This window comes from Prinia subflava, chromosome 4 (genome assembly GCF_021018805.1).
Source record: "Prinia subflava isolate CZ2003 ecotype Zambia chromosome 4, Cam_Psub_1.2, whole genome shotgun sequence".
Lineage (NCBI taxonomy): Eukaryota > Metazoa > Chordata > Aves > Passeriformes > Cisticolidae > Prinia > Prinia subflava.
The window spans coordinates 67,343,871-67,357,038 of record NC_086250.1 but is presented as its reverse complement, the minus strand read 5'-3'; the positions used below and the strand labels follow the sequence as shown (position 1 = coordinate 67,357,038).

Genomic DNA, 13,168 nt, shown 5'->3' with positions numbered 1-13,168 from the left:
GCTTTAGCACAGGAGTGGATTTTCTCTTGTTTTGGTCATTACTGGTCATAATGATAAGTTATTTCTGGGACAGAATAAGCATCGTATGGGCACACATCAATAGCACATGGTGTGTTACCAACCAATTCATACAGCATAGCCTTTTCTCTTTGGTTTCCTTCTTCTGCCTTGGATGTCACAGTCCAGGCACTGAAAAACCATATCAATTTCACAATAGTAAACAATAAACTGTAACATTACAGAATAACTCCTGCAAGAGGCAAAGGCCAATTACAAGAGACAACTATTTATAAGTAATTATCTTTCTAATCAACTGTGACAGAAAAGAGTATGAAAGTGCAGACTCACATACAAAACGTGACTTTTATCTCCTCTATTCTCAAAGTACAAAGATAATTTTCTCTCGAGGATATGCTTTTAGTGTAGTTTGCTATTTGACTTTCTACATCCAAAAAGAGACCCCAGATAAAATATTATTAATAATGTACCATCATTACTGGATTTACCTATTGAAATAAGGTTAAATAGATTGTCTCATACACTGAAGCATGTCTAAACCTGTAAAAAGCAGCAACTAAGACTGGCAAAATAGTCACCTATTTCTGGCACACACTCTTTTTACAGGTACATTAGGAGAGAAAGAAACAAAGCAAAATTTCAGTTTTGTTTTTCCACATTTTGCTTTCACCACCTCCACGCTCCAGCCCAGTCGTGCACTAACTCTGCCTCCAAGTTGGGAGCACGTTCAGTACCGAAACCCCACAAACCAAACCTGTTCTCTGTAAAAACTACACCCTTGATAGGTTTGCTAATGGATACAGATCTCCAGTGCATTTCAGACATGCCTAGCAGGTCCCTGCCCCTCTAGTTTTAACAGGGACTGTGTGTGATGCCCCAGACCCCCCTACCACGATACAGCAGTCATTATTTACTATTCCCACCAAGTGAGTTTATTTCCATCTTGGAATTTCTTCGCTTCAAATGCAATTTTGCAGAGCACTCATCAGACAGCAAGTCTCGACACTCGTGTGTGTGTCCCCCTTTTCACCAGTGTGACATTACACCCAAGCAGTCACCTGCCTTGAACTTGGCATGCAGGACACACACAGCGTTTCATGGAGATATTCCCGTCCAATACTTGGGAACACAAAAGGAGAAACGATCTCGAGTCAAATCCATCAGGACAAAAACATCTCCTCGGCCGGAGAAGGGATAAATCCCCAATCAAAATAAATCCCTAGGGGTGGGAAGTCCACCTGTTAAAATGCCTACCAGCGGCTGTATCCTTTTCCCCCCTTTAATTAAAGAAAACAACAACAAGACTGAAACACAGAGCTGTGCTTCTTGCCCGACATGAATTCAAATATTTTTCCCCTCACGATCCCTTTTAAAATATCCTCTTTTCCAAAAGCAAACACACCCCGAGCGAACAAGTTACACGCCAGCGGCTCTCCCCTGCCCACGTACAATTAATTACCTGCGTGGATTTTTAATAAAGCAATCTCGATTCAGCTTTTCTTTGAAATACGCGGATGTACACAGCCGAGGAGAGGAGAAAAACCACCCGAAATACAATAAATCCACAAGAGTTGAATACTAAGGAGGTCTGTCGCTGCTCAAGTGTCATTATTTTTTGCTCGCTTCCCGATTTTACCTTTTCTCCCCCCCGCCCAAGCAGGATTTACCACGAAACACGATCCAACTTTATTTTGTGCAAGGTCTGCTTGGAAAAAAAATACCACGTCCACCTGAGGTGGTGGGGGGGAGGCTTGAGGTGGTGGTTTTGCAACAACACGTAACACACATGCAAAATATAATTAAAAAAAAAAAAAAAGAGGAAACGGCAAGGGGGTGAAAGAAATAAAATTAAAAAAAAAAAAAAAAGACGAAAGAAAGGCGTGCAATGGTTTCGGGGAGTTGAGGCAGAGGATTGCGGAGTTCAATAACAGAGCCGGGAGGGAGCGGCGGCCCGGGGGCGCCGGCGTTTCATAACGCCCCGCTCCCCCCGGGGCAAAAGTCGGGGCTGCCCACGGCCAGCGAACAAAGCCCGGCCGCCCCCGCCTTACCTTCGTTGACCAGTTTAAAGCTTTGGGATTTCCTGCTCCTCTTCCTCTGGGCGAACTCCATGGTGCGGGCAGGAAGGAGCGGGGCGGACACAGGACCGAGCTCCGTCCCTCCGATCAGCAATACACGCGGGGGTTGGGAGAGACGGCGGCTCCGGCGGCGAATAAAGGGATCCGGGACAAGTTGGCTCCGGTCTCCCCCCCGCTCCCGCCCCGAACTTTGAGGGAAAGCGGGGTGCGGCGGGGGGAGCCCCGCGGGGGCGATGCCGCCGCCTTCCCCCCCGCCGGCTGCGCGGCCGCGGCCCGGCGGCGAAGGGCGGCCCGCAATGGCTTCGCCGCCGGCGCCGGGACCCCGGTGCCACCTGCTGGGGGAAGGAAGGCGGCGGTTCCGCCGGCCGGGAGCCGCCGCCACCCCGGGGCCGGCCCGCCGCCACTCGGCCCCGCCGCGGGCTGAGGGCGAGGGGCTGAGGGGCAGCGCCATTTTGTGTCCCCCTCCCGCCGCGCGTCTCACACACGGGAAGCGGCAGTGCCCGCTCAGCCCCGCCGTGCTGCCCGCGGCTCCCCTCAGGGGCTGAGCGGGGGGAACTCCTCGTGTTTAGCGGGACTGGGTCAGGGCCGGCGGGGAGGGGGATGAAGTTGGCGTGCGGAAGTGGGTAAAGCTCAGGAACTGATGGCAACACCTGTGTGTTGCCGTGTTTTGCAGGGATTATCGCAGCGATGTGTCCGCTGGTGTCATGGACCGAGGCCTGGAGAAGAGCGCCGAGCCGCCAGCTGGGCTGAGGGATGTTGAGCTCTGCCAAACCTGGATCGCTTTAGCAAGAGGAAGAGAGTCCCTCAGCCAAAAACTGGAGCGCCTTAGCAAGGGGAAGAGAGTCTCGGCTCTCCAGAGGAGCGAGATTTAGGGCGTCTGGCAACCCTCCCGACGGTCACCGTGAGGTCACTGCAGCCATACGGCTGGCCCAAACACAGCTGAAATTAGTGCTTTGATTTATTCACCACTTGACGCCTTCAGCCACACTTCCAGTTCGTTCACTGTGGTAAATTCACTGAGGGTGGAGTGTTTTTTTTTTTTTTTTTCTTTTTAACAGCCGAGAGTGCTTTTGCCTGTTGCCTGTAGAGAAAGGACCCAGGCGTTTACAGTTATGACTGCTGATAACTGCAAACACAGTTCTGATCATCATCTTGTGTTTTACATGTAGTCAGACTGTGTTGTGACAAGGAGAAGACTATGTGATACTTGCACACGCCTACTTGAACAGATGCAAATGCAGATCTTGCTTTGGTCTCCTCAGAGTACCCAGGAGAATCCCGCTAGCTCCAGTAATATTGACCGACCCTATCACTCTGAATAATGACATAAAATGAGCAGGAGGGAAGCAAATTGAATACTAACAGTAGTGATTTGTATCCTAACTGTGTGCATAGACTTAGTCAGACCTGAATTCTTCAGTGCAAGGTGCCATCCAGACACCACACAGAGGGTACACGTGGTTCTGAAAAGCAAAATTGGGAAATAGCCTTAATGGTGAAGCAATAGCAGAAAATATGCCTAATGGTAAAATTTATTATATGATGGAAAATTTAATTCACGAGGGAGGTTATGGAAACCTCACAGATTGGGTAGGGGTGTAATTTTCTATTAAATTGCTAAGTGGAAAATCCCAGAGGCAATCAATATGCTACTTTTGGAATTTTCCTAAATTTCTCTGTAAGACTTTGTGAAAGGAAACTGGGCTAACGTACTATTTAAAATCCTGCATTATATATTTTTGGGAGGATGCTGAAGTAGCAAAGGTAGATGGATGTCATATGCTGTTTGCTGGATTTTGTGGGTCCAATTAATCTCTCATACAGTGCAGTGAAGTCAGGTCTGAAATGCAGCAGCAATGTGCCTGATTTTTTCCTACAAAAAGTATTTTCCCTTTTCTCCCCCCCCCCCCCCAAGCAGTCTGCTGATTCCTGTCTGCTAACTAACTTTATTTACAGGACTTAGAGCATTGCTGAAACTGTTGTGTTTGACTCTCATCCTTCCTGGGACAATAGGAGAATTTTTGTAAAGCATAAGGCCCTCATTTACAGTTCAGCTCACATGATGAGCTTTATCCTGCATTTGCCAAAGGAATGTGCTACAAAAATCTTCTCTGTTTTTCTCTACTCAATTTTGTAAAACATTTTGGGGTGTAACTTATGAAGAAGTGATGGCAGTGTTTTATCAGCTGCTCTCGTACTGGTTTTAGTTCTTCCTTCCCTGTGCCGATATTTTGCTTAAAGGGACACTCATGGTTTTAAATGACATTTCAGTCTGGGCAATGCATTTTCCAGTAATGTTTTACAAGAGTTAGCACATCCCCTTTTTCACTGATATTTCTCATTTTCCTTTTTGTCAATTAGAGAGATCCATCCTTTTCATGCAGAATCAGCCCGATCCTGCAAGATAACCTAATTGTGGGCATTCAGATGAATAAATCTTGCAGCTTTTATTTCTGAAAATATGAGCCAATGTGGATACCACGGCCCCGATCCTGCCATCTCATCTGCATAAAAGTGAATTAGAAACTAGGACAAGGTGACTTTAGGTCAAAGTCTTGTAGTTATCCACACAACATGTAGGAGGATCCAGTAGCTGCAAACAGTTTTCTGTCCTGCATTTCTGGTGCTTCTCAGCTGGGACTTAGAAAAAACTACACAAACTCAAAGGCTCCCATGTACAGGGAGCTGTGAGCCTGTTGTCAGGCATTTTGGGGTGGGCATCCTAAAACTGCACTGGGGTCATCTGCTCGTTTGTCACAGGCCACCATTGCATTATTCCAGCTGGAGAAATGCAGAGATGAAAGTCCTCTTTATCCCATTAGAATAGCTGCCTTGTGTCACCCTAGATAGTCACTAGCTGCATCGCTGTGGCAGCCAAGTCACTTAGGATAAAGTGCACACTGGCTCTGGGGGCAGACAGCTTTTAATTTCATCTTTTATTTCAGTTTCTGTCTCGGTATCATGTTGTTATTATTACATATAAAGAACCCATAGGTCTTTTTTTTTCTGGTGAAAAAATGAAAAATTCTGACCATTTTGTGTCTATTCATGAATGGTTTCAAAGTATTTCCTCAAACTGAGTGATGTGTTTTTCAAAATGCCATGAAATTAGCCAACTAAATAAGGGCTTTATCTTGCAACATGTCCCAAGCCAGTATGACCATCCCTGATTATTTCTTAGTTAACATTTTATTATGCTTCAAGTTACTTTAAAATATCCCCTCCTCATTCTAACTGATAGTAATTTTTCCAACAATTTTCTGTTGTGTAAAATACTTTTTTTTACTTTCAAATCATGAGCTAATTGATAAAATATAATTAATAATATTTCAGTATTAACATTAGCAGTGCTCTTCACACAGGATGTCCCAGACTTTTTCTTTGTTTCCAGGTGTGCCCAGTTCATTATAATATTTTCTTATTCAGAAGTAGGATGGTACAGGATAAAGATGACTAAAGAGTCCTAGAGCTGAGGAGAATTAAATAAGTGTACTAAGAACCCCTTCAGCTTTTCAGTTGGAAAAATTATACTGGAGAAAGTCTCATAAACTCAGTGATTTGATCTGAGGCTTAAAGTCTAATGTCAAGGAATTCATGTGAGGCCATGTGAAGTGGGAAGAGGCTGACTGTCATTAATATCACCATGATTGCCACTCATCTTGGAGCCTGACAAGGTTCCATGCGGTATTAGGAAGCAGAAGGGTGAAGAGGTAAATTGGAGAGCAGGAGCTGCACAGGTGACAGGTTAATAGGTGAGCTATTTTGGTTAGTTATGTGTAATGAATGGCACTGGGGATTTTATAAACCGTAGCAGTGTTTGCAGTGGTGGTTTTGTGGTTATATGATATATGTGGGCAGCACTTGGCCCCTAGGCTGACAATAGGCCATGTTGTCTGTGCTGTCTCACTACAAACCTTCCCTTCCAGCAGGCTCTTAGGCTGGCATATCCAAGGACTGGGTCATTAGAGGGAAAGGTGTCTGGATGTCCTGAAGAATTCTGAAGTCAGGAGTGTGGTTTAACTTGTTTTCCAATCCCCCTTAATCCCCCTTTTCCTGTACCATTCGAGTCACAGTATTTGACATTTCATATCTCTGTCCTTACTCTCGTTTGCTTTTGGAGCACAGTTTTGAAATGCCTTCTTATCCATTCCATGCTTGTTAATCTTTCTCATATAAATTTTAAAGAAAAGCATTACAGGGCAGACCAATGTTTTCATCTGTTTGCCAGCTCAGGAAGACCAGAACATTCCAGAACTGTTTCAACAATAAAGAATATAACTGAATCTATGTACAAAGTGTTCTTTGTGTGTGCAGTCACCAACCCTCTGAATATTTCCATATCAGAATGCAAACCCCCTTTTGACTGTAAGGTTGGACTTTTCCCCCACTCTGTGAATTTATGTACAGCTTGGACTAAGGTTGCAAGGAAGGGCACTGTATTCTAAGAGTCAACGCTTGATGGTCATCCACTCTGATCCAGTACTTGTGGGATAATTGGATATTAAGGTATTAAGTCTTCCCTAGGACAAACCAGTGTTTGGATTTGAATTCTGGGAAGAGTGGAGAGGAGACCAAAGTGTCTAAGCAACAGATGTGGTTGAAGGATGAAGAAGAAAAGGTCTCAACAATGCTCTTTATTATGAAAGAGGATGTGGAAGAGTAAAAGAAATCTGCCCATATACATGGACATACTCTGCTTCTTTGCAACACAGAGAAATCATGAGCTGAACTAATTTTGCCCTCACAATCCAAGTATGTCACAGGAGCTGAGGACAGTGTGAGTCGGGCTTGTTATTTTGCTGAGAAATTTGAACTTTTGTGCTATAATAAAGAGTAATAGTGCTTAGAAATTTTAGTCTGGATGTATCTTTGCATCACTACCGCCTCTGCCTAAGAGATGAAATGTAAAGCCAGGCTGGTGTCCCCAGAAAGCATGTCTGAGCTTTGGGTCATCCCAGAGTCAATGTCAGTCCTGCCAGCCCAAGCACACAGTCAGCAGTCCCAGTTCTGATGGATGCTGCAGGCACAAATTGCAGCAAAGCTCAGCTCAGGGCCCAGCAGTCCAGGGAGCCCCTGCTAGGGAGGGTTCTGAGAGGGTCACGCTGATCATTCCTCCATTTTTGTGTCAGCTTGCTTCAGCCACAGCAGCTGAAGGCAGATGGAAGAGTGCAGCCATGCAATCGCCAGAGCTACGGATGGAAAACGAATGCAGCATCAGCTGCAGGAACAAAAGCATTTAACACCGTCAGACAGCTCCTGCAGGCTGCGGGATGAAGCCCAGGCAGCAGCCACCCCCTCTAAGTCCTGCCTGAGCCTGATGTGGGGATGTTCCACTGTGCTCCCCAGCCCAGCCTCTCGCTGTTTCCAGCTTGCCACAGGGACCTGCTCTCCGTGTCTCGATTCTGCCTTGATCCTCTTCCGTTTCTCCTGCCACACATTAGTAAATGCACTTGCAGTAAAATCAATGGGAGTTTGAAAACTAAAAGTAATGTGTGCTTTGGTATGCTACTAATCCACTTATTTGGATCCTCTTACTGCTCCTCTGGGCTGCCCTGATCCTCTCTATCAGCCCACCCAGCTGCTCTGATCTTCTCTCTAAACTTCTGTCGTGGTTATATTAGCATCCCTGTCAACTCACAGGGCTGCTGCCTCAACGCCATCAATCCCCTCTCCCAATGAGAGTTTCTCTACAAATTATAATCCCTGTAGCTCAGAATACTGATGCAAACTAAAATAAATTCATGAAAAGTTGCTGCGGCTCCTACTAAGATGTTCCATTTTCCTAAATATTTTCCAACAGTACTTACATTCCAGGCTGGTGAAATATCTTCAGACACATTCATAACCACCTGCCTGCTTTTCAGTTCTGAAAAATAAAATTTCATTGCAAGGTACAATGGAGTTCAAAATCTACTCACACATGCACTTTTAAAAGAGAGATTATGTGAATTTTAAATCTCTGTCAGGCTGGAGACTGACAACATCTGAAAACGGTGCTTTTATTCAGCAGTAAGATACATACAGCAGCATTTTCATTAATGTGACCCCCTTCGGATTTACCTTCAGAGATGTGTAGATACTGAAGACTCCATCACCCATTCAATCCCTGACCTCTCTGCTGAGGCAGCCAGTGCACCTGCAAGGGCATTTTCTCTGAGATGGACACATCCTGCAGGGATCAAACTGACAACACAGAACTATGATCATTTAGTAATAACTTTGAGAGATTTCTTGCCTGTGTTAAATAGAAGCTAATGAACTCAGAAGTACAATACTTTATGCTCAACCATTTATCTTCTATATGCATTAAAGTGGAAGAAAAATAGATGTTTTTATGTGCTTTTATACCATCCAACAAGATCTATGTGGTGTTTGAGTGGTAGTGTCTGTTAATACAGCTAAAATGTCTCAAACCCAAGGGATGTTAAGTGTACACATTGCTTTGGGGAAGGTTGAAAAAAGAGACATTGTATGGATCTAAAATGCAGTGCATGCAGTTTGACAACCCAGTCTGCATTTGCAGGGCTTAGTCCTGTAACTGCACCTTTCCTGGAAAGACTTTGTTGTTTGGGTATGTGTAGTGCAGACTGATGCTGGGAGTAAGGACGTTCAGTGCTTCACATCATTTGCCCTGCACTGCTGGAGTACTAGAAAGAATAGCTACTAAAATACCAACAACAGCAAAAAACCAAAACAACAAAAAAAGACAGCATGATCATTTTCTTCCAAGATGTTTTGGATTCTTTAATAGCCACAAATGGCCACTGCTGTCAAAAAAGCACAGTCTCCCTAGTGACATCTTGGGACTGATTCATTAGGGACTCTGATGACACAGTGCCACAAGCTGAGCTATGAATACTGTTCCTGAAACAACAGAATTTTCATCAGATATCTCACAAATCAGCCAGTTTGGCAATAATTAGCTGTTCTTAAATGCAAAGCTTTTTAGAAGAAACAATGAGCTTTTATACCACCTCAGATAATAAAGCTGCTGGGATAAAATAGGCTCATGCATCCTATAGACAACCTAAACAATGCTCATAAATATTCCCTTGTCAAAATCAGAAGATAATTAGTAGCCAAACAGTTATTTCAAGCATGTTTCTAAAAGCCACACTAGCCTTCCTAACCAGTAACATTCATATGGATGTCACTGCTTTGCTAACGATTTTAACAGTGCATTATGGACGTGTGTCCTGGCAGACAGGAGTTGCAGGGGTTGATTTACCATGAGAACTAATTAAGTGATACTTTAAGAAGCAAAACAAACCAAATTCAAATGCCACCTTCATGATACACAGACGTCATACACTTTGGAAGACACATTTGTTAGAAATGTTTGTGGGAACCTTTTTTCTGCCATTTCCTCCCCTGTGAGCTTTCCTTGTCTTTGCAGTGGGATTTGGACACCTGTGGTGGAGCACTACTCCCAATATCCTCCTCAATCTTCTCTCTAGCTGAGTATTTCTCTGACTGTGACCTCCTGGAGATTGTGCGCTGTTTGGAAAGGTGAATAAGAAAGTGAAAGCCTAGAGTGGCTTAAATTGACTAAATGGAGGGGATGGGCCCATCCCCAGTGTCAGGATTGTAGGGAAGTGCAGTTTGCAATCCTTAGCAGAAATAGTAACATAGATAGAACACCTGGAGGAGCCCTGTAGATGTGACAAGCTGGAGGTACCTGTAAACAAAGTAAATGTGGGGACAAAGAATGGGGAATTGAGTGGGTTAATCCCTTCCAAAAAGTTAAGGACTGCTATAATAATAATAATAAAAAAATAAATACTGAGACTGGGTGTAGAGCCCCCTTTGCCAGAAGTGGACTTACTTAGTCATGGTGTAAAGGCAATTTCAATCCAATATCTTTTTTGGTATAGTGTTTTGAAGATGAATAAAAGGAACCATGTACTTATCTGAAAAGGGTTTCCAAGAGTCATCTGTGCCCTTGTTACTTGAAATGAGTACTGCAATCTTGGTCAGCTGCAAGGCATCAGTTCTGCCTCCTGTGTGTGACTGAAAGCATATGCTGGCTGAACTGGGGGTTTCCCCTGTTTTTATATCAAATAGATTAGTGAAACTGGATGCTTATAAAGATATGACCTGAAAACAACTAAATGTAAACTGAATACAACCACTGAGAGCAGTCAAAATTATTCTGATCCATTTTACCACTTTGGCAAATAGAAGACATCTGGGTTATTTGAGTGAAACTGGGTTATTTGAGCTGCCTTCAATAATCTGTCTGTAGGCTGACAGTTGGCTTGCTGCAGATAAAGCTGAGCAATCACTTAACCAGCTAGAAATTGGAATGAAACACCTCATGTATGTTTTAAGCTTGTATTTCTATTGCTTACAAGGCTCTTATGAATGTTCCAAGATTTTGAATAACTTCTAGATTTCCCTTTCCAGTCTTGATTTCATATTTAATGTTGTGAAGGAAATGACTTCAAAGTAGTTTTGTGGTTAACTCTGTGGGGTTGTTCCAGAGGTCTGCAGAAACCTGGATCTAGGGAAAACATGGGTAACACTATTGCTTCCAGACCCAAGCTCAGTTGCTAGGAGCTCTCAAGACTCTGGTTTTGGATTTGGGTGAGCTTAAAGGTCTGACTACAGCCCTGACAGCAAATATCATATTTATTAATCACATGAGAGACAGAAATACAAAGCCATAGTGGTACCAAACCAGCAGGACTGCCCTGAAAAGCAGGAGCAGTAGAAAACAAATAGTCAAGCTTTGGATTTATAGCAATGATCTAATTGACTCTAATGAGTAGAGTAATGCCATGTATGATAAACTGATAATTTGAAATGCATCTTAGAAAAGCACACATTTCACTGTGTTAAAAATATCTTATACAGTGATGTCATCTAAGGGATAATTGCATGGATGAGGGCCTGGCACAGAGAAGGAATTGTCTGCTTTCACAACAGAGTTAAACAGTTTCCACACTCTGAGGGCTCCTCAGAACAGTGGTGACTTGGAGAAATCCTTTTGCAGTGTGGAGGAACAGCTTCCATTATGTGGTCCAAGGACGAGATCTCACACTGTGAGCTTTCATGTGCACCATGAGTTTGTCCAGCAAGTGGAGCTCCAGATATCCACCCTAGAGCCAAGGAGCATGTGTGAATGGAGACAGTCAGAGGATGAGAGATCCAAAATGAGGCAAGCAGGGACCATAACAAATTGCCAGCATAGTTATTGCCTCAGGAAGGTGTTCTGAGGAACAGAGGAGCTTTGAACTGTGTCCAGTCGAGACCTGACCCAACTATCTCAACAATCCATGTCCCTTCGAAAATGCTGCCCTGACCTCAAGGCAAAGAGAAGTCAAAGAGATTTGCCATCCTGGAGATCAGACAGGAAGCAAGAGTGGATCTCTTCATGAGATGTCAGTGAAACAAAAAAGATACTGCCTCTTCTTATATATTAGTAGGTTTTGTAATCTCTTCAAAAAGAGAAATCTCAAATCGATGGATGATACCAATTTTTTTTTCTCTCATTCCTTCTTTGAGGAGATATTGGTGAATGTCCTCAAAAAACCAGAACCAAGATAACTACATATTTGCATGCATACAGTAACTCTTTTGGGAGATGTACTACTCTGTAGATTGCCACTTCTTGTCCATAGGACAAGACAATGTCTTGATCACAGAGGGGATTTACATTACAGGATGCTTTGATCTGGAGGCAAGAGAACTCCAAGAGAACCACAAGTACTGGAAAAAGAGCAATTGTGGAAAGTTGAGTCATCAGTAGTGAACTTTTAGGCAGCTTTTAGAGGTACAGAAGTACTTTCCAACCTTGCCAAAGTTGTTTCACCAACATAAACTAAGCAGCTGCTTCCTTGTCCCTTTTACCCATCCCTGACACCTTGTTTATTTAATTTTTTTAAAAAAAACTGGGAGATCTTTGTCTAAGAGTCACCTGACAGTAGCTGCATCTTTCTCACAAATGCTGTGTGTGAGTTGGCTTCCTCCTTCCTTTTGTCATCTCTAATTGAGATATAATGTCTGTCATGGTTTAATCCCAGGTGGTGCACAGGCTCTCTCTCACTCTCCCCCAGCTACAGAGGGATGTGGGAGAGGATCGGAAGGGTGAAAATGAAAAGACTTCTGGATTGAAAGAATATTCAATGGGACAGCAAAGCAAAATAATAATAATAATAACAACAACATAATATACAAAACAAGTAATGCACAATGCAATTACTTAGCACCTGCTGAGCAATGCCCAGCCAGTTCCTGAGCAGCAGCCCCCAACCAACTTTCCCCCCAGTTTATATACCGAGTGTGATGCCATGCAGTATGGAATATCCTTCTGGTCAGCTGGGGTCAGCTGTCCTGGCTGCTTTGTGTCCCCCAGTCTCATTGCTGGCAGGATATGAGGAGCTGAAAAGTCCTTGACTTAGTATAAACTCTGGTTAGCAACAACTAAAACATCAGTGTGTTATCAGTTATTCTCATGCTTGATCCAAACCACAGAACTGCACTAGGTACAAGGAAGAAAATTACCTGTATCCCTGCCAAAACCAGGCCAGTGTCAGACTGGTGCAGGAAATGAAGCAAGGTGTAAGGTTGTGTGTACTCCAGAGTAAACTGAGGGGGCAGCTGGCACTCTGACATAAGCATCTGCATTAACTTACCATAAAGTCCACTACAGAGTATTCCTACAGCCTCCTGACTTATGCCCTTACCCAAATGTGGGCACATTCCCCCAGGACTCATACAGAGACATTCTTGGATTCTATCACCATCAGATGTGATATAATTTCCTTTTATAGAACTATGAAAAGCGTAGGAGGACTGTTCCTGCTTCCTCATTGCAAAGTGATTGCATTCAAGCCTGAGGTAAAGCAGAACAGACTTCTAAATCCAGAACCCTCCAGCCTGGGGTTAAACAACCCTGGTAAACCACTGTGCCATTTTCTACAAGGAAATGTCATGGCACACAGCTCAGGTTACCTAAAGTGGGTGAAAAGCCAGTTGTGGTTACAGCCCTCCAAAACAGCTACTGAAGCCATGGAGCTTACAGTGGGGAAAGACAAGGAAGAAATCTGTGAGGACCTAAAAGTGAAAAAAAA

The 13,168-nt window shown here is 43.8% G+C and overlaps 1 protein-coding gene across 1 annotated transcript in view; it reads right to left on the bottom strand.

Annotated features, from left to right (window-relative positions):
• Window positions 1-5,416, bottom strand: part of BEND7 (BEN domain containing 7) — a 49,735-nt gene extending 44,319 nt beyond the window's left edge. The window contains exon 1 of the mRNA XM_063397028.1: window positions 2,067-5,416. Coding sequence (XP_063253098.1) covers window positions 2,067-2,544 — 478 coding nt within the window. The 5' untranslated portion in view covers window positions 2,545-5,416. The remainder of the gene's footprint in view (window positions 1-2,066) is intronic.
• Window positions 5,417-13,168: the final 7,752 nt, after the last annotated feature.